Genomic DNA, 24143 nt, shown 5'->3' with positions numbered 1-24143 from the left:
AATTTCATTTTGTTCAGTCATGGAAATAAAAGTGCTGAAAACATGTTGGCTCACTATTTAAAAAGATGGAGAACAAGCTATAGGATGATAAATACCGGTGCAGGCACAACCGACTAGCACTGGGTAACGCTACCTAGCAATTTGTTTTTTACATTGAGTTACAGTATTGCTATGATATCGTCCAAAATAATATTGTTATTGTTATGTTTTTTTTTTTAATCACTAATAAAGAATAGCCTAAATGTAGACAAATTTTGATGGCAGGCAATGAGATGTTGGATCTATTCTCCAAGGGCGGACGTGGCCATGACGTGGCGTTTCCATTGTTTTGGTCGAACTCTTACCTGATTTAGGTGGTTGTGGTTGAACCGACTTTCCTTGTTTCTGCAGTAAAAGAATGTGTGGAGAACCTGCGCCACGAGGATGATGAGGAGAAGCTGATGGCGTCACTGTGGGGAGCTGAGAGGTGTCTACGGGTGTTGGAGAGCGTGAGTACACATACTAATGTCTTGGACAACACTTCTGGCCACCAGAAGGTTGGATTCCTAATCGGGGCCCCGTTCATAGCGCTTCATAGATCTTATTTAATGTCATTTATAAAGTATCCATGGAAAATATTGATCTTAGTAACAGCTGTTCATGCCTCCTAAGCCTACCGTTGTGCTCGGTTTCAATCTCAGCCCGAGTACAAAGTGAAGGTTTAGATTGCAGGTCTGCTGAGGCTAGATTAGTGTGTGTGTGTGTGTGTGTGTGTGTGTGTGTGCAAACCTGGCACTAAGCCTGCGCTTATTGATCAACTCAGTCAGTGAATCCAGTGGGAGTCTTCTAGAAGGGGCTCTGTGTGCAGTAATGCGTTCACTTGATTTGAGATAAAGTGTTGTATTTCCTCTAACTCTGTTGTTGCTCTGTGCAGGTAACTGTTCACAACCCAGAGAACCAGGGCTACCTGATCGCTTATAAGGACTCCCAGCTTATCTGCTCTTCAGCCAAGTAAGTGGTCTGTATGGATGCACGCACACACACATTGTGTGTTGTGCATTAAGCTCCAGACTGTGTATTGCATTTATCACCTGTATCGCCAGACAGCATCTCATTGAGGTTGAGGGGTCATCCTGTTCCCTACATAGGGGCCCTGGTCATGAGGGGCGGCAGGGTAGCATAGTGGTTAGAGCGTTGGACTAGTAACCGGAAGGTTGCAAGTTTAAACCCCCGAGCTGACAAGGTACAAATCTGTCGTTCTGCCCCTGAACAAGGCAGTTAACCCACTGTTCCTAGGCCGTCATTGAAAATAAGAATTTGTTCTTAACTGACTTGCCTAGTTAAATAAAGGTAAAATAAAAAATAAATAAATGATGTTGAGGGGTCATCCTGTTCCCTACATAGGGGCCCTGGTCAAAAGTTGTGCGCTTTATAACAATACGGTGCCATTTTGGATGCATGCCATATAGTGGGCCACTAACACCCACACCACAGTCTTCTTTGGCTACAGAAATGCACCGGACTCCTCACCGACACTACATTGTGTTACAAGAGTAATTAATGTACAAAAGTGTCTGTATGCAGCTGTATTGGGAAATGTCCGTTTTCATTATGCTGTGTGTTGGGTTGACATTGTCAATCACGGCATTCCCCCCTCGTCCTGCTCCTATGCCGGTCTGTAAAGCTAACTCCGCCCCGTATCCGTTTGCCTTGCCTACCATCTCCCTTTCAATATCCCCCCTTTCCACTCGTATGGTTCAGCCACCCCCCAATCGTTCCAGTGCCCCAACCCCTCCACCCCTCGTCCCACCACAGCCACTGTTCTCCGTCTTTATAACTGAATTAGCCCTGTCCCAGGCAGGGTTCGTTGCCTGCAGCCAGGGCCTTGGTCGCTCTGCTCAGGTTGCTAACCCCTGCGTCACCCCTGGTGAAATATCCTTGCACCCCCAGCCAGGAGGCCTCTCCGACTGGGTCAACAAAGAGCCGCTCTGACATCGCACACAGCAGCTTCATTAGCTCCATTCAGCCGGCCGCGCTAATTCGATTACGGGGGGAGAAATCGGAGGGGTCGAGCCACACAGCAGTACACAGCAGCGCAGAGGCCCTCATTAATAGCCCCCCCAAAATAATATATTAACTCTGCCTCTGCTCTTCTCTCTGCCTTAACGGATGATCCCCCATTATTTCAAATCTCATTATTGTTTTTATTTAGCATGAAGCTGTTTTGCTGCTGGTTAGCCATGCTGCAGTCATGCACGTCTGTTGCTAACCTTTTGTTATGGTTAAATTCACCCTTCGTTCTCTCCCGCTTCGCACTGCCTTTTTTAAATGTATTGTCGGGGATGCTGTCTTCCTAATGGTGTAGGCGTATGTCTAAAGTGGAGTCCGAAATTGGCACCCTTAATAAAGATGAGCAATAATGACTGTATTTAAAATAAATATATACCCCCAAATATACTGAGCTATATTGTATGCTCCCAAAAATTGGGAAGTATATTATTTAAGACTAATACAATTGCTCAGATTTTAAGTTCTCAAACATTCTTTGTATTTGATGCCATATTCCTAGCATGCATTTCATACATCAATCTTGTGACTCTACAAACTTGTTGGATGCATTTGCAGTAAAAAAAAAAATATACATTTTGTGCTCTGTCAAAATGAATGGTAAATCATGTATTGTTATTTTGTAGTCACTTTTATTGTAAATAAGAATGGAATGTTTCTAAACTCTTCTACATTTAATGTGAATGCTACCATTACGGATAATCCTGAATGAATCGTGAAGAATTATGCATGAGGAAATTAAAGGGTCAAAGATGATACCACCAAGACATGCTAACACTCCCGTTATTGGTAATGGTGAGAGGTTAGCGTTTCTGGCGGGTAATGGTCTTTGACCCTCTTAACTTGCTCACTCATCATTATTCACCAATCGTTCAGGATTATCTGTAATCATGGTAGCAGCCACATGAATGTAGAATTTAGAAACATTCTATTCGTATTTACAATAAGGTACTCAAAATTGACAAATTTACCATTTCTATTTGGCACCAAATAATCTGAAACAAAACCAAAACTAACTGCAAATGCATCCAACAAGTTTGTGGAGTCACAAGCTGGTTGCTAGGAAAATGACATCAAATACAAAACATTTGACTAGTTGATGAGAATCTGTAGGGGTGTCTAATTTTGACCCAATACCTAATTTTTTTTTTTTTTTAATTAACTTCTCTCAAATCTCTATCTAGGCAATTGTATTAGTATACAACATCATTTCCTCCTTTTTTGCATGTAATATAGCTCAGTATTTGAATTGTGTATTTTACACAGTCATTATGGCTCATCGTAATCAAGGGAGTCTATCATTTCGGACCCCACTGTATATGTAAAGAGACACAATGTAAACGTGTGTTACTGCATTCAAATAAATTCATACCAGTTATTCATTGGTTTACAAGCACTAGCTTTTCCCGCGTTGTCTGAATAATACAAAAACCCAAGAATTGTTGCCCTGCAGAAATCTTTGAAGCTTATTTGCCAGACACACACTGCCGTTGTGATAGTGTTTAATTCAGTATCAAGTCCCTCCAGAGCTGTCTTCCAGACCCTTTCAATCCTCCCATCAAATATTAAGGCTATCTCCCAGCACAACATCAGAAGGCTAAAAGTTCAATGCTGAAATATGAGAATCTTCAAATTTGAGTGGACGTAAGGGGCCGTAAATGGAAGTGCGCTATATAGCTGACTACCTCTGGTTCAATACTGTTGTGCTTCCTTGGTCCTTGGTACATAAACTAATGAATAATCCATTTTCCCTGTGTGGGGGTATTGACAGGGCTCTGTGGCACTGTGAGGAGATGATCCAGCGCTATAGCCGGGAGATGGGAGTGAACAGCGCCTTGTGTTTGGCGGGCACCGCCCTGCCCTACGCCAGCCACAGCAATGTGGGCAAAGCCGTGGAGGACTGCATGAGGGCCATCATCGGCGTGTTGCTAAACCTCACCCACGACAATGGTGAGGCATGCGCACACACACACTTGAATATAGAGAGACACACACTCCATGGCTCACAAAGTATCATCTGGACACAGAATGAGCAGACGGTGCCAATGCCACTGTGGTGGTCGTATATGATAATGGTTATTGAGGACATAAGCATACCTACATACCTATCTTGGGCACTGGGCAGCACTCACCTCTCATTCACAGAAGTGCGTTAATGCTTTTTTAATTTGACCCCTAAAGAAATTTGGCTTCCAAAATGTGTTATGCACATAACTGTTGATGAGTCCCCATAGTGACTGTGTTCTACCCCGTGTGTGTAGAATGGGGAAGCACGAAGACAGGCGAGCAGGAGGACATGATGATGACATCGTTGAACTGTGTGCTCCGGGTCCCACAGTACCTTCCTCAGGAGAGGAGGTTCGACATTCGAGTACTGGTGAGGGGGGTGTAGTGTGGGTTTGTAGGGGTTTGTATAGTTCGTTTTGCGTGCGGGGGGGGGGGGGGTGTTTGTATAGGTGTATAGTTCGGTGTGGGGTTAGGTAGGTAGGTGTTTGGGGGTGTTTGTGTATTTCTTCAGTTTGACGTGTGATGATTCTCCAGGGGCTGGGCCTGCTGATCAACCTGGTGGAGTACAGTGCCAGGAACCGCTACTGCCTGGTGGAGATGGCGATGGATGGAGGAGCTCCCTTCAACTCTGTCCTGGTGGCTGACAAAGAGGAGCTCAAGACAGAAGGATCGCTCACTGCCATCGCTGCCCTGGTGCAGGTGGGTTAGAGAACTGAAGGGTGTGTGTGTTTGTGGGCTCATAGGTCGTATTGAGATCTCATACACTTCAATGAGCAATAATGCAATCTCATAGGCATAGATATAGAATAATATATTTTTAGTGGAGTTATATATTCAGTACCAGTCAAAAGTTTGGACACCTACTCATTCAAGGGTTTTTCTTTATTTGTACTGTTTTCTACATTGTAGAATAATAGTGAAGACATGACAACTATGAAATAACACATTTGGAATTATGTAGTAACCAAAAATGTGTTAAACAAGTAAAAATATATTTTATATTTGAGATTCTTCAAAGTAGCCACCCTTGGCCTTGATGTAGCCACCCAAGTAGCCACCCTTGGCTTGATGTGCATTCTAGAGTGTGCATTATTTCCCTATAACACATGGTTTATTTGCACGGTAGAATTCAATGGCTATGCTCTGTTTGAGCTGCTTTTGAAAAGCAAAAGTCAAATTGAAAACATTGTTGAATTAGATTTTCATAATAGCTAGTGCTGGTTTTGGTTGTCTAGGCAACTACTGTCGCTATCTAGTAAACTTGCTAGCTACTTCAGTGGATGTTGAACACGTCTACCTGCAAAATAAACACATTAACAGCAGTAAATGTGTTAAATTATAGCCATGGTATAAAAGGGATAATCAGCTTGGGGCTCTGCGTTGTCTGGAAAATAATGCATCTCTGTGGGAGGTCAGTTCCACTCCACTAGCTCGTCGTGGAACACACCTTCCACGCCGTTCATTATTTTCCAGAGAACGCAGAGCCCCTCGTTGATTATCCCTTACATAGACTATTTGCTTTGACCCCCTTGTTATCTTTCTTGCAATGGCTCTATGCACACTCACTGAACTCTACCCACGCTCAGATACTACACTGACACCAACACACACAGCCTGGTCTAGAGGAGATCTGCATGGAGAAATGGGCCAAAATACCAGCAACAGTGTGTGAAAACCTTATGAAGGCTTACAGAAAACGTTTGACCTCTGTCATTGCCAACAAAGGGTATATAACATAGTATTGAGATTAAGTATTTGGTCAAAAACAAAAGTTTTTTCCCACCATAATTTGCAAATAAATTCATTAAAAATCCTACAATGGGATTTTTCTCATTTTGTCTGTCATAGTTGAAGTTTACCTATGATGAAAATTACAGGCTTCTCATCTTTTTAAGTGGGAGAACTTGCACAATTGGTGGCTGACTAAATACTTTTTTGCCCCACCGTATATTTTAACTCTGCATTGTTGGGAAAGTGCTCGTAAGTAAGTATTTTGTGGTGAAGTCTACACCTGTTGTATTTGGTGCATGTGACAAATAACATTTGATTGGATTTTTTTTTATGGGTGGGTTGATTACTGATTTACATGTACGTGCAACCTTTTCTGACCCGATTTGTGTTTGTGCCCTCAGCTCTTCCTCCAGCGGGAGCAAGCGGCCATAGCGGCCGAGGCGGAGACGGATGACTTCATCAATGATGTGCCCAAGCCCAAGCTGGACCAGAGCGGCGAGTGGCAGGAGTCTGGTGGCGAGATCCAATGGGTGGCCTCAGAGAACAACAACGCCAATGCCGTCAGCGAGAAAGAGAAGGCCAAGAAAGAGGAAGAGAACGAGGAGATAGACCTTACCAAAGGTAATGACCTACTTGGTTAAATAAACGCAAAATAAATCTATAAAATATAACTGAGTGTAATGTAATAGATGCATAATGGCATCTAGGTAACTCTGAAAAGAGATTCAGAGGAACCCATGTTTGGATTATAGGTTAGGAGCTGTATTAGTTATTCTATGAATATTTTGGTGACTGACACTTTCTCCCTTCTCCCTCCATCCCTTCCTGCTACAGCTCTTCAGCATGCTGGGAAGCACATGGAGGACAGCATAGTGGCCTCCTACACAGCACTGCTACTGGGCTGTCTCTGTCAGGGGAGTCCGGTAAGGACACTCTCCTTGCACTCCTGACACTCACACTGCCAGCTCTGAGTGGCATGGCTGCTCTACATAATCAAATAAACTGCTATTTAAATTGGGGTTCAAATCGGGAACACACTTTACAGAAATTAATTTAAATGATAAAAACACAAGCAATAGGCGAGATGAATAAAGATACATAACGAATGTCGATAATAACAGTGAAATCATTGATCCGTTCTCGACACAACTGTCTAACCCTGAACCGATGCAGCAACTTCATGTTGAAGCAATGAGACAAGGTCACATCACATCACATAATGGGTTGTATAGACCTAGTTTGGCCTTGTTCATTAAACATGCGGACTTTAGGCTACAGTTTACAGTGCATTCGGGAAGTATTCAGACCCCTTCCCCTTTTGCACATTTTAAGTTTAGAGCCGTATTCTAAAATGGATAAAATGATTTGTTTTCCTCATCAATCTACACACAATACCCCATAATGACATTGAATACAGGTTTGTATAAATTTTTATACATTTATAAAAAAAATCAAAACAAAACTTAATTACATAAGTATTCAGACCCTTTGCTATGAGTGAGCATCCTGTTTCCGGTGAGCATCCTTCTGATGTTTCTACAACTTGATTGGAGTCCACCAGTGATAAATTCTATTGATTGGACATGATTTGGAAAGACACACCTGTCTATATATGTCATGTCAGAGCAAAAACCAAGCCATGAGGTTGAAGGAATTGTCCGTAGAGCTCCCAGACAGGATTGTGTCGAGGCACAGATCTGGGGAAGGGTACCAAGACATGTCTGCAGCATTGAAGGTCCCCAAGAACATAGTGGTCTCTATCATTCTTAAATGGAAGAAGTTTGGAACCACAAAGACTATTCTTAGAGCTGGCCACCCGGCTAAACTGAGCAATCGGGGGAGAAGGGCCTTGGTCAGGGAGGTGACCAAGATCCCGGTGGTCACTCTGACAGAGCTCCAGAGTTCCTTTGTGGAGATGGGAGAACCTTCCAGAAGGACAACCATCTCTGCAGCACTCCACCAACCAGGCCTTTATGGTAGAGTGACCAGATGGAAGCCACTCCTCAGTAAAAAGCACATGACAGCCCGCTTGGAGTTTTCCAAAAGGCACCTGAAGGACTCAGACCATAAGAAACAAGATTCTCTGGTCTAAAGAAACCAAGATTGAACTCTTTGGCCTGAATGCCAAGAGTCATGTCTGGAGGAAACCTGTCACCATCCCTAAAGTGAAGCATGGTGGTGGCGGCATCATGCTGTGGGGATATTTTTTAGTGGCAGGGACTGGGAGACTTGTCAGGATTGAGGGAAAGATGAACGGAGCAAAGTACAGATATCCTTGATGAAAACCTGCTTGAGACTGCTCAGGACCTCAGACTAAGGCGAAGGTTCACCTTCCAACAGGACAACGACCCTGAGCACACAGCTAAGACAACGCAGGAGTGGCTTCAGGACGAGTCTCAAGGTCCTAGTGTGTCCTGGACTTGAACCCTATTGAACATCTCTGGAGAGACCTGAAAATGGCTGTGCAGCGATGCTCCCCATCCAACCTGACAGAGCCTGAGAGGATTTGCAGAGAAGAATGGGACCAACTCCCCAAATACAGGTGTGCCAAGCTTGTAGCGTCATACCCAAGAAGACTTGCTACAGTGCTATAATCGCTGCCAAAGGTGCTTAAACAAAGTACTGAGTAAAGGGTCTTCTAATACATTAGCAAAAATTTCTAAAACCGGTTTTTGTTTTGTCATTATGGGGTATTGTGTAGGTTAAGGGTGGAAATAATCCATTTTAGAATAATGCTGTAATGTCACGAAATGTGGAAAAGAAAAAGTCATTTTGGCCATTTATCTCATTGTGTACAGCATAGCTAGTGCCGATGTCACCCCATTATGCATGTTAAACTAGACTGTCGTTTCCTCATGTAACTAACGTTCACTTCAAATACCCACATCACCATTTAGACAAGTTGACTCGTCTGCGATGGCTCGTTTCGAACGTCTGCAATAAACATCCGTCATCTGTGTCATTTTAAAGCCTCTCTCAGGGACCATCAATGGTTTCCTTCAAAATTGCCATCTTAAAAGTTTCACGGCCCGACTGTGGAAAATAAAAGCTGTGATAATGTTATTCTGGCTTTAATGGCTATTTCTCTTTTGAAGATGTTATTAGCGATCCAATGATGCCTTGAGAGCTCAGTACATCTGCAGTAATGGACTCTCTCTCGCTGAGTCTCCCATAGGGCAGTTAGGTTGTGATTGATGTGCCATGGACGTTATCCCTCTCTGATAAACCTGTACCAGTCCCAGGCTGTAGCTTTTATCTGGACAGGGCTCTGTGTTCTATCTTGTAGAGGTCACGCCTCAGACTTTAAACAAGACTTTTGTCTTAAAATAAAATGGCTGTGGCCTGGCTGGTCTAGCGGTCCATGGCACTGCCTGTAGAATACATACTGCTGCCAGAATGGGTCCAAACCCAGCTCATTGTTCTTTCAGCGCTCTCCAACTTTTACTCGCTACCTCTGTCATCTGTAATAAAACAAAAACATACATCAAACAAAATAACTAGTTGGGTACACTAGAAGGACTGGATAAGTTCCAATAACTGAATTCCTAAGTTTTAGCCTAAACTAACTGAATACGGCTTTTAATGGAGGAACCGCATCAGAGAGATGGATGGCTGAGTGGACCGGCCATTCTCTGACCACAGAACATCGGCCATCATTTTCTTTTCTCGCCGATTCTACATGTTGTATCACCACTGTTCGTTGACACTCAGCATGTAATCCACTGCGCACGACTATCCTTGGTTATGGTGACTATGGTTCTGGTGCGTCTTCCCTCGAAGAGATGATTTGGACATGGAGATTAGTTTATCACTAGAATTACTGTTCGCTGACATTCTATATCTGCCTGTTGTGACTGAATATCATCAGAGATTGGACATGAGTAGAACTAACAAAGGTTTCAATGCTGATTCATAGTCTTATCTTTCAGATGAATGTGACTACTGTGAGGGAAAGCCTGCCCAAAGGAGATTTCTCAATAATGACAGAAATGCTCAAGAAGTTCCTCAATTTCATGAATCTTACAGTAAGTTCTCTCACATAAAAAAAATGTCAGTTTTTATAACTTTTTTAAACTCCTTTTTCTCCCCAATTTCGTGATATCCAATTTGTAGTTAGTCTTGTCCCATTGCTGCAACTCCCCTACAAACTCGGGAGATGCGAAGATCGAGAGCCATGCGTCCTCCGAAACACGACCCTGCCAAGCCACACTGCTTCTTGACACACTGCTAGTTTCACCCGGAAGCCAGCCGCACCAATGTGTCGGAGGAAACGCCATCCAGCTGGCGACCGAAGTCGACTTGCAGGTGCCCGGCTTGCCACAAGGAGCCGCTAGAGTGCGATGGGACAAGGAAATCTCGGCCAGCCAAATCCTCCCCTAACCCGGACGTAACGGGTCTGTAGTGGTGCCTCAAGCACTGCGATGCAGTGCCTTAAACCACTGTGCCACTCGGGAGGCAAAATGTCTGTTTTTAAATGTCTTTATTGTGGCTTCTTCATTGTGTCATTGAACTTGTACAGGCTCATGAGTAGTATCCCTCTCTGGTTCATATAGCCTTATGTTTAAATAGGGATGTTGTGTGGAGAGTGCTTCAGTGTGTGGTAACTGACTTCTGCTCTCTCCCCCTCACTCACCCACTTACCCTCTCTCTTTCACCCTCTTGCCCCCCTCTCTACATAGTGTGATGTGGGCACCGCAGGGCAGAAGTCCATCTCTCGGGTCATTGACTATCTAGAGCACTGTTAGAGAGGCCTGGCTCTGCAGAAAGGGCCCACACTGGGGACTTACTGCTCGCCTCACACAGAGACCAGGACAGTTGGGTGGACCCTACCCCAGAGACCACCCACACAGCCTGCTAATAACGACCACCCATCATCATCATTGTCATCCCCACGTTCACTATACAAACTGTGATGGTCTCCCCTCACACACGTGAGGCCTGAAGCACTGTTTCAGCATTCCACCTCTCCTATTATTATGACGTCTGCTTGGAATAACCAGAGAAGTAAATAAATAAAAACTCCCGTTAAATTCTTGACTTTGTTCTCAACGTTGGGTTTTTATGTTCCCTCGTGAAAATATAATTTATGATTGACTCATTGATATTCATTCAATATGATTTTTTTTCTTTAATTGATTTCCCCACTTGTGCTATTCAGGTTGTACATTTATATAAAAACTCCTTGTATTCCAAATCAATATTTCCCCTCCTTGTTTCAGCTATCTGCCTGGACATGTTTTTGTGGAAGGGCCAGACTGTGACATAATTTCCTCCTTTGTTTTGGGTTTTGTTTTCTGTCTGCTGTAAAAGATGGCTCTTTCCCTGCCTTCTTCCTCTGTTAACTTTCAATTGTCATCGAAGTGCCTGAATTCCCCCCTCTGAATCCATAGAAAGAGTTGGGCAGTGACCCACAGAACTGGAATAGGAGCCAGAGCTCTCAGCCTTCTTTGAAATGCTGAAAGCCTCCAGAGCCCCATTGACCCGCTGCACTGATGCCATTGTATTGCTTTCACGACTGTTCTGCTTTTTTGTGTTCTAAAAACCTCTTTGTAGTTGAGTGGGGCGGTGTCGAACCCACCAGGCACAGACGTTAACAGATATCTGTTACATTTGGTTGAGTTATCAACTAATGTGAAATCAAAAAGATTTCACTAGGTCATTAGATTTAGGTTCAAAGTTGGGTGAACAATAGATTAAATACGTTAATGAGTTTTTGCAAATCCAATCAGTTTTCCACGTTGATTCATCATCATCACATAAATTTTGTTGTTGTTGAAATGATGTGGCAACGACATTTATTCAACCAGTGTTTTGTCCAGTTCGAATAGATTTGAGTTCTCTTTCAAAGTGCACAAAGAGGTGAGGGTGAGACAGAATTGTTAGTTTGGTCAGTCCCTCACCTCTCGGTCTGTCCAAGTCAATATTATCAGAGATTCTAGCTCTTCAAGGACAGACCTGAAATGGTCCCCATCTGTAGTGTTCACTAACGTACGAGAACTACATAATTTAGCTTATTCTTACCCCCATCATTATTAGTTATGGCCAACAGGAAAGTATGGATTTTTGTGCCTTTGAATTTGGACGGGAGAGCCTCTGTTAGTCTGAATGACCACAGTGCTTCACCTACCAATTGAAGGCTGTAGAACACTTCACAAATTGTTGGTTTCCAATCTCGCCAGCAACACTTCTGTCTTTGAATAAATAAAAAACCAGTCCCCTTTTCTCTGCAATGTTTCAATTGCTTTATTGAGGTTTTCTCAGTTAATTTCAACATAATAAATCAACGGGACTGGAAGCCTACCATATTTGTTGCATTTCAAACTTTTTAAATTAAGCACTAGAACTGATAAGATAACTATTCATGAACCGAGCCTCTAGTGGTTGCTGTACCCATACTCCATCTAAGTTTCATAACCGGTGCTCTCAGTTTTGTTAATTTCAGGCTAGATTAGTACTGCTATTGGCTTTAGAACAGTGTCAGCTACTGCATTGGTCATATGCTGTTTCCCATAGATTTCTCCCATAAAACTAATATCATTTTATCCTACCTTGGATGTTGTGGTTGTTGAGGCTAAGATTTACATTTTCTAAAATTGCATTTATTCTCATTTGGTGTGTATTTCAGTGTCGTTTTGTTTCTCATGGCTGTGCTAAGACACACACCCTCATCAGTACTTTCTAAGCTATTTCAACACTTCTAAAGTTTACAAGAGCTTTATTCACAAATCTGGAAATGAATGGAATAATGTAAATACATTTGTAAATATTGCCTATTGGAAATTAGAAACTGTAGACTACTTTTCTGAATCCAATCCTATTTTTATTTTATACAGCATTTCTCAGTTATTTGAAAGTCAGATTAAAAAGGTATACAAAGCCAAATGCAGGAACATGATCTTTGTACCAATTTCAAGAATGTCTTTGGTTACCTGTATATAATTTTAACTAGAATAAAAATTGCTACTTTCAGTATACCGTGTCTGATATTTTTTGTATTTTTGTACACTTCTGTACGTTTGTATCATGTTTTGGAATAATCTATTGCCCGTTTTTACAGAGCATAAACTACCCCTATAACTTTCAGACATGCGAAAGAAGCCGAAGCCTTTAGATAAAGCTCATATTGATGCGTAAATATGTTTTTACTTCAGCCAGATCATCTACATAAGGTTTCAAACAATCAACATGTTTTGTATGAAGAAAAAAAATACATTAGTAAACACAAACAAATACAGTTATTTTGTGCCACTAGTTCTCTCCCACAGGTTCATAAACCCTCGCAACTCTGTCTTCTGTTCTTCGAAAGGCGCGCGCATCACGTTTCCACTGTCTCTACATATATTGTATGTACCTGGCCCAGGTAGCTTTACAGTTGCGTCTTCTGTGGAGTTCATTGTTGGCCTTCCCGTTGGGGCCGTGTCCACCTTCGCCGTGCTCTCAAGTTCAGTGGTGCTGAATTCCGCTACGGAGGGCCTGTCCTGCAACAAGTCGCTGAGCGTCGATATGTATATCTGCGCCATCTGAAGAGTCTCTGATTTGGACAGCTTCTTGTCGCTCTCCAGGTTAGGGATAACGCTCCTGAGCCGGTCGAAGGCAACATTGAGGCCGAGCATCCTCCTCCTCTCCCGGGCGTTTGCAGCCATGCGCCGCCGCCTTTGCGCTATGACGATGGTGCTCTTGTCCTGTTCGATGTATCCGAGCCCTGGCAACCTGAGTTCCCCAATAGCGCACGTGTCACATTCGCTCCTGCGCTCTACTCTCTCCTCTATCCAACTGGTCTGCACAAGAGCTCCATGTGGCAGGTCTGCAGGATGCACTTTCAAATCCGCAACAGTGTCTGCGTTTCTGGAGATGTATGGCGCAAATAGACTTTTGCGGCGTTGCATTGTCCTGACTAGGGTATAGATTCAACAGTGCAGACGTAACTGAACTTCTAGACCCGTGGCTTAAAAAAAGTTTCTGGTGCGGGGGGAGAATTTATTGACAAACGCCAGAGCTTGTGAGGATGCTATGGGCGTGGCAAGGGTCGTGTGCGCGTAATGAATAGAGTTAGATCCCTTTGATAATGTCAGCAGGAAGTCTTATTAACCAAGTTCATCAAAAGTGGATTAGGTCCATCTGAGTGATCGCTGTGAGCATGGGGCTTGGCCTGGCTCTGGGCAGAAGAGCGATCAGGCCACTTTTTTAGAGCTCGTTGTCTAGTAGTTTTATTAAGATTTATCCTACATGCTAATATCTTCTCCCCCCCCCCCCCCCCCCCCCCCCCACACACACAAATGCCAAAAACAACGTTTTCATAATTGCAACCATGGGAAAATATAGATTTTATGAAATAGTAGACTTTTAGGAGAAATCATAGGCCTTAATTTACATAGTCACAAATTGATTTGTAGGCTGGATCATTTAATTCAAGGGTGTAGCCTTATGCTCACAAAAGAGAGAGAGGAAAACCTTGGGTCACATGTATTTGTACTTATTTATGTAAAAAAGCTAAATGAACAGTAGGATAACGGACAGGCAGGCCACAAACGCAATGTGTATAATCTCATCCGATGTTGCGCTGTCCACTAAAGCGATGTGGGCCCTATTTTCTCTGCGCACATCAGCACTGCGGTAACCCACGCCTTCCTTACTCTGGCAACTGCCTCTTCAAAAATCTGTAAATGAATAATACACACATATTGTAGAGTGGTCTCAGAGTTGGATAGTTGGCGAGCTCCAGCAACACGTGGTAGGAGGTCCTGACAGTTGTTGGCACACTCCTCATATTAAATTTAATGAAGCGTCTCATTGAACGGAGGAGGCAGGCCTGCGATCAAACCCCGCCGGACGAGTAGATTAGAGCCCCCCCCCCCCCATGACGAGGGTAAATTGGAGTGTATACATGCCTGTCAGAGCAAGACAAGAAGAAATGAGACCAAATTTCACTGACGGGATTAACGATGGAGGGTAAAAGGGTAAAAGCTTCTTCTTTTCAGTGTTTGCCATCACCAACAAAAGACGCAAACCGAACGCACGAGCCAAGTGTTGGAGAGAGGCACACACTTGTCAGAAGTCATTAAATTCGGCTGCGCATCGAGTAAAGTAATGAAACCAGCGCATTCTAATGAAAAGGGATTTACCTGGAAATTATGATCAAACTATTCGAGTTATTCCTAATATGCGGATTTTAATAGGGCTAAAACAATTTACTTGATGAAATTAGTAGGCCTATCTGATTTAAGACGGAAAATAATTGCGGCATGTTTATTTGATTAATCATGGTAGATTGCTAATAAACCATTGCTTTTAGCGAAGAAGTAAAACATCACTATATCGGTTATTTTCACAAATTAGCCTAATCTTAAACCTAATTAGCATTTTACTGGGAGAAGAAAAAGAGGGCATTCATCTAGGCCTATTGGAAATACACTTAGTTCATAACAGCAGAGGAAACAGAACTCATGGTCATCATCAGTGATGTAAAGTACTTAAGTAAAAAATACTTTCAAGTACTACTTAAGGACTTTTTTTGGGTATCTGTACTTTACTATTTTTATTCCATGACAACTTACTTTACTACATTCCCAAAGAAAATAATGTACATTTTTCATACATTTCCCCTGACACCTTAAAGTACCCCTTACATTTTGAATGCTTAGAAGGACAGGAAAATTGTCAAATTCAAGCACATGTAAAGAGTACATCCCTGCCTCGTATCTGGCGGACTCACTAAACACAAATGCTTTGTTTGTAAATTATGTCTGACTGTTGGAGTGTGCCCCTGGTTATCCATACATTTAAAAAACAAGAAATGGTGCCGTCTGGTTTGCTTAATATAAGTAATTTGAAATTATTTATACTTTTACTTTTGATACTTAAGTACATTTGATCAATTCCATTTCCATTTGATACTTAAGTATATTTAAAACCAAATACTTTAAAACTTTTACTTCAAGTAGTATTTTACTGGGTAACTCACTTTTACTAATTTTCTATTAACGTATCTATACTTTTACTCAAGTATGACAATTGGGTACTTCTTCCACCACTGGTCATTATATAGTATATTCCTAAAATATTGTCTAGCCAGGCTATTGCTTGATAATTTTGTATAAAATAGTGTAAAAATATTGTAAACTACATTCCGTCTATAATCCGGCGCCGAGTTGATTTCTAACCTTGCACCTGTTTGAGGCTACCGTGCTGGCTGCGGTAGCAAGCCCTCGCCATCATCTAGGGTCTCGTCTCTTTCACATTAGCAACAACCCTTCTAGACGTCACCTATCATTTTAGCAAACCTTAACCCTTGTCCTAACCTTAACCTAATTATTCTAACCTGCTACGTTAATTCTCTAACCTACTGCGTAAATTATCCAAACATGCTAGGAAAAGTCACTTGTGACATAAGCAGCATCCCATCTAGTCAAAACCATCATCTAGGCACAGACAGATGTGCACCACCATAAAAGGCTCTGCGTGGTCAATCCGACGTCTGCATTGGCCGTGCGGCATTTACGGTGATATGGCCTCTGCAGCGGTCAGGGCAATCACTCATACTTGCGTTTAGTTGTGCAGAGCTGTTGTCAAGGAAGTGAATTTGTGTTTATACAGGACCTCCCGCCCCCACCTACCGTCAACCAGTCATGTCAATACAAGCTATATGGAGCCCTCCACATTGTTACACAATTTAAGAGAAGCACAGTGATGGTACTGAGCTCAATTGAGCCTTCGCGTGCCTCCAGAGGCTACACAATATTCCGTCACACTATCCGTACCGCGCCTATACCACATTTTTGGATCAAGCATAAATTGGCTCTTATCCATAAAGCTCAATCACCCTGGTAAATATTGACATAAAGAAAAACCCTTGAATGAGTAGGTGTGTCCAAACTTTGCATTTTTATTTTATTTATTAAATCGACAACAATACAATAAAAAATTGTTTTACCTTCCTAAAAACGTTATCAAATTAGTCTACAGTCACTGAGGGAGAGATGGTGCATAGGCTATGTGGGTACCAATAATGTCTGGCTATCATAAAACGTTTACCTTTCCAATCCTTCTAATTTTATCCTAATCATGGACTGTGGACATTCTGTCTCATTTTCAAATTACATGGAAATTAAAGGAGTTAATTAACATGATTTTTCCACTTAGTGCATAACCACTTTAGGGTGCTATTTGAATTGCTTTACAGTTTCTCACTTCTGTCACTTGTAACTATTTGATTAACTTTTCCATAAGAACATACAATTGCTGTGTGTTACGTTGTAAGTGGTTCTCCTTTCTATTGAATTTAAGGTTAGGGCTAGGAGATAGTTTGTTTGAATGTTATTTTTTTGTGTGGGACTTTTTACCTCTTTTTCTCCTCAATTGGTAGTTACAGTTTTGTCCCATCGCTGCAACCCCTGTACGGACTCGGGAGAAGCGAAGGTCGAGAGCAATGCGTCCTCCAAAACACGACCCTGCCAAGATGCACTGCTACTTGGCACACTGCTCGCTTAACCTGGAAGCCAGCTGCACCAATGTGTCAGCGGAAACACAGTACAGCTGGTGATCGAAGTCAGCTTGCATGTGCCCAGCTGCCACAAGGAGTCGCTAGAGCGCAATGGGACAAGGACATCCCAGCCGGCCAAAACCTCCCCTAACCTGGACGATGCTGGGCCAATTGTGCGTAGCCTCATGGGTATCCCGATTGCGAACCCGGATCTGTAGTAATGCGTCTAGGACTGCTATGCAGTGCTTTAGACCACTGCGCCACTCGGGAGGCCCTCGTTTAAATGTTACTGATAGTCTGTAAAGGTTCTACAGATGGACTATCCAAATAAAGTGTTACCAAAATCACTATTAACATCTTGTTCCACTACTGCGTGTACTACTAGACTAGTGAACATGTTATTTCCTCAAGTTTCTAACTGTAGTTATACATTCAATACAGCCTTGTACACCCTTGCCTGCATTTAGCTAATCTATGGTTTAATCATTAGTCCAACAGCTGTAAACAAGAGTTTCTATTGGACATATTCAGATATGGTTCTCCCCCTTTCGTTCTGTTTGCTTCCGTTTAAGAAATGTTTTTCAACAGAATCGGCAGAATGAATATACCTCTGATCACACGCAAACACACTTTCATAGCAGCCACATACAAACACCTCTGATCACTTTGGTCATTGTATAATTCCTTCTCGCATCTACACGCTCTCCTCCTCTCACCATTTCCCTTCTCTTGTGGAAAACACATCAGCTGTCTGGGACCAGGTGAAAAAACCTTTCCAAGTCAAACCTTCATATCAGAACTGCTAACCACTACACACAGCCTACACCGTTGTCACCATATTAGCTAACGTCATAGTCAACATACAGTAGCTAATAGAACTAACGTGTTAGTAAACCTGCTATAATCATGCAGTACATTGTACAGTCAGCAAGCAGTTTAGCACTCACACTTGACTTGAAAGAGTTCCAATGTTGGGTAGCCATAGCCAGCTAGCTAACATAGCATCCCTCTCTGTTTGAGCCATGTGTTTCAGTAACATCATTTTTTAAATGTTTCACTATCCCCCCCCCCCCCCCCTAAATTCACTGAGGAGGATGGTCCTTTCCTTCCTCCTCTGAGGAGCCTCCACAGATCTTCAGATCCTCTTTTTTTGTTGCAGCCACATTTCTCCACCACGTAAACATTTAGAAAATAAAGACAAGCACAAGAGAAAATCCATTAAAAGCCATTATCAATCTTCTACTAACAGAGGTGACATAAGACAACACAGAAAAAACATTTGATAAACAATGTTAATCTTTCCAACAATGGCCTCCAGTTTTCAGTCTTAAGTCGAGGGAGTCCTTGGCAACAGGTCAAAAGAGGTAAGTAGGATGGGTAAGTATACCATTATGAACATCCTACAAGCACATATAACTGTTAGCTAACATTACCAAAACAGAAGCTTTATAGCTACATTTCAATGGGGATAGTAAACAGCTAAGCATCAAAGTAGTTATAAAACATAAAGGAAAGTTAAACAGATAATGCCAGTATAAGGGCTATGAAAGACGGGATGACAAAGGATGTAAGATGTTACAACATAGTAGCTAGCTAACAACAACCAACTACTTCCTGTTTTTTATTGTTCTGCGGTTGCGTAAAGACGGTGTAGTTTGGCTGTAGTGTTCCCAGCAAACAGGAAAACCTTGTGTTTCGGCATGACGTTATCCCACTGATGTTCTGGGAATGTTCTAAGAACGTTGCGTGATGGCCCCAAGGGAACGTTCTCTGGGGGACCTTTGTGTCGTTCCCTGTATTCGCAGGATGTCACTGAGGACTGTGTCAGGACCTTTTTTAGGACGTTCTCAGGACTTTCATTCTACTACTCCTTAGGACGTTGCGTGATGGTCCCAAGGGAACATTCTCTGGGGGACCTTTGTGTAGTTCCCTGTAAGTAATCAGGACATCACTGAGGACCATGTCAGGACATTTTTAGGATGTTCTCAGGACTTTTTATAGGTCCCGGTTTGTCCCGTGGATGTACTTGGAACGTTTTGTCATGGTCCCCTGAACATTGTTAGGATATTGTGTCATTGTCCCCTTTTGTCTTGTTCACGGTTGTCCTGGGGATGTCCCCGAGGGCGTTTTGTAGGACGTATGCCCCCTGAACTTTCTTGGGACACTGTGTTATGGTCCCCTGGATGTGTTTGTCACGCAAACCATTATAAGTAATGAAATGGTATGTTCAGCTAAATGAAATGATTACACTCGACATGATCACTTTGTGGGGAGGGGGGGGGGGGGGTGTTCTTTGCAACCATCAGGTGGTGTCCCCGGGACAAACCAGTAACTAGACAAAATTCTCCAGGGGACCATGACACAACATCCCACAAAAGCCCCCAAAATAGTGGTAATAGGTTAGCCTCTTAACAAGTGAATGTGTAATGTCAAGTAATCAGTGCTCTGTCTGTGTGGAGTCTATGGTACACTATAATTAAGCAATAAGGCCAGAGGTGTGTGGTATATGGCCAATATACCATGGCTAAGGATTGTTCATATGCACAACGCAACGCAGAGTACCTGGATACAGCCCTTAGCCGTGGTATATTGGCCATATACCACAAACCCCAAGGTGCCTTATTGCTATTATAAATTGATTACCAACATAATAAAAAAAATATTATTTGTCATACCTGTGGTATATGGTCTGATATACCACGGCTGTCAGTCAATCAGCATTCAGGGCTCGAACCACCCAGTTTATATTAGTGTTTAAATATTGGCTACAGAGTTCATGTGTTTTATAACTGCACCTGCACAGTCAGTAGGTTCAATCTAATGTGCAATCTTCCTTTTTTACCAATCCATGTCACTGCATCCCTCCATCCAGTATATTTGAACATACAGTATCTGACTCTGTTTTGGCAAAGCCCATCCATTGAACTAACTAAATCAAAGTTAAATTACGCTAAATTGTGTGCAGAGGCCAGGACTTACACTTTGAAACAGCTTCTAAGAAACAGTTTGGCTGGCCATGGCCAAGTCCTCCGCGCTGGGAAATGAGATGTGTTTTTATCCATCTTCACCGCAGTGAATGAAGCCCAATCAGACTGGTACAGATGGGAGGCGATCCAAGCAAATGCAATTTGTATGGAAGCCTTTTATTACATCTAACAGTTCCCTCTCTCTGAATTTTGTCAATATTTCTTTCTATCATTACCGTGTTCAATATAGCAGGCCAGAAGGGTTTGGGTGACTAGAATATATAGACCAGTGGTATTCAACTCTGACCCTACGAGGTCCAGAGCCTGTTGGTTTTCTGTTCTACCTGATAATTAATTGCACCCACCTGGTGTCCCAGGTCTAAATCAGTCGCTGGTTAGAGGGGAACGCAAAAAAAAACAGTGGAACTAGCTTTGATGTCCAGAGTTGAATTTTAGGGCATTAGGCTAAGCAGAGGACACACATGCACAGCATTCCCTCCTGTGGAGGCTGGTGAGGAGAGGACAGCTCATAATGATGTCTGGAATTTAGTCAATGGACTTGTGGTTTATATGTGGTTGATACCATTTCAGTGACTCCAGTCCAGCGATTACTATGAGTCGTCTTTCCCTCAGCGGCCTCCACTGATTCCCTCCTGTTGCTATCTGTGAGCTTGATGTGTGAAACACGCCTCTAACAAATATCAACTACTGAGCTATCAGTGTGCCAAAGAAATAGGGATTGAATGGGATGACTCTCATGAATATTCTAAAAGATGGATTAGCCACAAATGGGACCCTATTCTCTATATGGTTCACTGCTTTTAACCAGTTCCAATGGCCCTGGTCAAACGTAGTGCACTAAATAGGGAATGGAGTGCCAATTGGACGCATCCAATGGCTTGGATACAGGGTTTCAAATCAGAATACTGGACATTTTTCTCAGTATTGCTGTTAAAATTCCAAGATCTGGTAGGCCTACATGAAAACATTTTTATTTATGCCCTTTTCGAAAGGGCATAATTATTTTAACAGTAGAGGTGAGGATGAGAATACTCTGAAGGTAGAAAAGCACCTCGGTTCTCTCTCAGAACATCATGAACCTCAACTGTTATGACAACCTTTGGGGAAAGAGAGAACAATTCAGAGAGAGAGAGAGAGAGAAATCAAAATGACATTGCCAGTTGAAGGTCTTACTTACACAGTAGAGACTTCACAAATCAAATATTTGTTTTTTGTCAGGTACAGATATTTAGCAGATTTTATCGCAGGTGCAGTGAAATGCTTATGTTACATTTATCAAATACCTTTTATTGATACTAAAATAGGTTTTCTTTGAAAACCAAATGAAGAAGATTAAGAGACATTTCACGTTTTGAAAACCAGACTTTGATATTTTTATGCACAAAGAAGTCAAGGTTAGTTTGAAAACACATTTCTATTTGTAGTTTATAGAAGAGATCTGTATTTAAAATAAAAAATAACATTATGTATTATAAATGGGGAACACTGCATACTGAGAGCCAGCGGTTGCCAGATTGGAGGGTTTATTTATTAGCCTGTGGGCATAAGACACACTGGTGGTGTGAAGCCAATTAAATTGGGGATCAATGTTTTCTCTTTCCACCAGAGCTCTGCTTCTTTCTCTCTGCTGCATGCACTGGTTTCTCTCTCTCTCTCTTCCCACCTCTCTCTCTTCCTTTCCCTTCTCTCTTTCCACCTAACTATTTACTTTGACTTTCTCTCTCTCTGCCTCTCTTCCTCTCTGCCTACTCCTGAGAAACGTATAGGATTACTGTATTGTATCTACTTTAGGCTGCATCAAGGAGTCGTTAATTTGCAAAAGCAATTTTCAAGTCTGTACATCATCCACTGGGATCAAATTTCTGCTTGCTTTCAAACGATTATTATGGCAGTGACCATGTATTATTAACAATGTGGATTAATGGTATTATGAAGCAATTGATACCTAACGGCGCCTAACAGCCTAAGTGCCTTCAGAAAGTATTCATATCACTTGACTTATTCCATATTCTGTTATGTTACAGCCTGAATTCAAAATGGATTACGTTTATATATATTTTTTCTCACCCATCTACACACAATACCCCATAATGACAAACTGAAAAGATGTTTTTAGAAATATTTGAACATTTATTGAAAATGAAATACAGAAATATCTCATTTAAATAAGGATTTCCACCCTTGAGTCAATACTTTGCAGAAGCACCTTTGGCGGCGATGAGTCATCTTGGGTATGTCTGCATCAGTTTTGCACATCTGGTTTTGGAAATCTTCTCAAATATTTTCTTGCAGGTTTTCTCAGCAATCTTCAAGTCCTTTTACAGATTTTCAATGGGATTGAAGTCTGGGCTTTGGCTGGGCAACTCAAGCACTTTCACATTCTTGTTATGAAGCCATTCCAGCATTGCTTTGGCTGTATGCTTGGGGTCATTGTACTGTTGGAACGTAAATCTTCGCCCCCCAGCCTAAGGTTGTTTGCACTCTGAAGCAGGTTCTCATCAAGGATTCACCTGTGTTTGGCTCCATTCATTGTTCTCTCTATCCTTACCAGTCTTCCAGTCACTGCCACTGAAAAGCATTCCCATAGCCTGATGCTGCCACCACCATGCTTCACGGTAGGGATGGTGTTAGATGGGTGCCTGGTTTCTCCAGACCATAGCGTTTTGCATTCAGGCCAAATTCACATTTGTTTGATGTCAGAGTCTTTCACGTGCCTTTTTGCAAACTTCAGGCATGCTGTGATGTGCCTTTTTCTCAGGAGTGGCTTCCGTCTGGCCACTCAAGCTCAACTTGGTGAAGTGCTGTAGAAACTTTACTGCTGGCAGGTTCTCCCATCTCAGCGAAGGAATTCTGTAGTTCTGTCAGAGTTGCCATTGGGTTCTTAGTCACCTCCCTGACCAAGGTCCTTCTAGCATTGTTGCTCAGTTTGGTCGGACGGTCAACTCTAGTCAGAGTTTCCCAATCATGGAGACCACTGTGCTCTTGGAAACTTTCAACACTCTAGAAATAGGTTTATACCCTTCCTCAGATATACGCCTCATCACAATTATGTCTCGGAGATTTACGGACGGTTCCTTGGACTTCATGGTATAGTTTCTGCTCTGACCTGCAATGTCAACCTTTGGACCTTATATAGACAGGTGTGTTTCTTTCTAAAACATTTCCAAATCATTGAATTGGCCACAGATGGACTTCAATCAAGATGTACCAACATTTCAAGGATGATCAAAGGAAATTGGATGCACCTGAGCTCAATTTGGGGTTTTGAGGGTTTGAGGGTCATAGCAAATGGGTGTGAATGCTCATGTAAATGATATATTTCAGTATTTCATTTTCAATATATTAGCTTTTTTTTTAAGAAACATGTTTTCACTTTTTCATTACAGGGTAATGTGTGTAAGAGGGTGAGAAAAAAGCAACAACAAATGGTGGAATAAGTCAAGGGGTATAAATACTTTCTGAAGGCTCTGTATGTGTATGTATTTGTAGCCTTATTTATGCTGCATTCAAGTGGGAAGGTGGTATTTACCACACACGACTGGGAAAAATAGTCTTGAACAGCCCTATAACTGGTAATTACTAGTGGGAAACTTGTCTATCATCTCTGAGCTCTGACTTCTCCCACATGCAGACGTCTGACGGACCCTACTAAGGAAATGACCTCATTGACAGTGTTTTTGGCAGTTACATTTATTTTTACCAAAAAAAAGCATGTTTTTTAAAACACTATAATTTGTTTACAAGAATGACAGCTGTACCTTTAGTTTTTGGTTTACGCAGCTGGTTGGCTGTTAGCGTTTCTCAATGAGTTCAAAGTACGTGAATGCATCCAGCTGTTATTTACGACTTCACCGCTTTTAATTACCACCTTCCCACTTGGTTATGAACACAGC

The 24143-nt window shown here is 42.2% G+C and overlaps 2 protein-coding genes across 2 annotated transcripts in view; one reads left to right on the top strand and one right to left on the bottom strand.

The window, feature by feature from the left end:
- LOC109865375 (wings apart-like protein homolog) overlaps positions 1–12753 on the top strand; it is a 45788-nt gene extending 33035 nt beyond the window's left edge. The window contains exons 12-20 of the mRNA XM_020453502.2: positions 391–488; positions 914–990; positions 3818–3996; positions 4308–4423; positions 4588–4752; positions 6186–6405; positions 6619–6707; positions 9714–9809; positions 10464–12753. Of these exons, the coding sequence (XP_020309091.1) occupies positions 391–488; positions 914–990; positions 3818–3996; positions 4308–4423; positions 4588–4752; positions 6186–6405; positions 6619–6707; positions 9714–9809; positions 10464–10529 (1106 nt within the window). The 3' untranslated portion in view covers positions 10530–12753. The remainder of the gene's footprint in view (positions 1–390; positions 489–913; positions 991–3817; positions 3997–4307; positions 4424–4587; positions 4753–6185; positions 6406–6618; positions 6708–9713; positions 9810–10463) is intronic.
- Positions 12608–13726, bottom strand: LOC109865125 (uncharacterized). The gene has a single exon (XM_020453239.2). It carries the CDS (start codon positions 13668–13670, stop codon positions 13020–13022), a length of 651 nt encoding a protein of 216 aa, XP_020308828.1. The 5' UTR covers positions 13671–13726; the 3' UTR covers positions 12608–13019.
- Positions 13727–24143: the final 10417 nt, after the last annotated feature.

The sequence above is a fragment of the Oncorhynchus kisutch genome, linkage group LG20 (assembly GCF_002021735.2).
Source record: "Oncorhynchus kisutch isolate 150728-3 linkage group LG20, Okis_V2, whole genome shotgun sequence".
Lineage (NCBI taxonomy): Eukaryota > Metazoa > Chordata > Actinopteri > Salmoniformes > Salmonidae > Oncorhynchus > Oncorhynchus kisutch.
This window is presented reverse-complemented; position numbering and strand designations above follow the sequence as displayed.

What these genes read in the sequence shown, in the direction of transcription:
- LOC109865125 (XM_020453239.2), bottom strand. Translation starts at nt 13,670, where the DNA reads ATGCAACGCCGCAAAAGTCTATTTGCGCCATACATCTCCAGAAACGCA.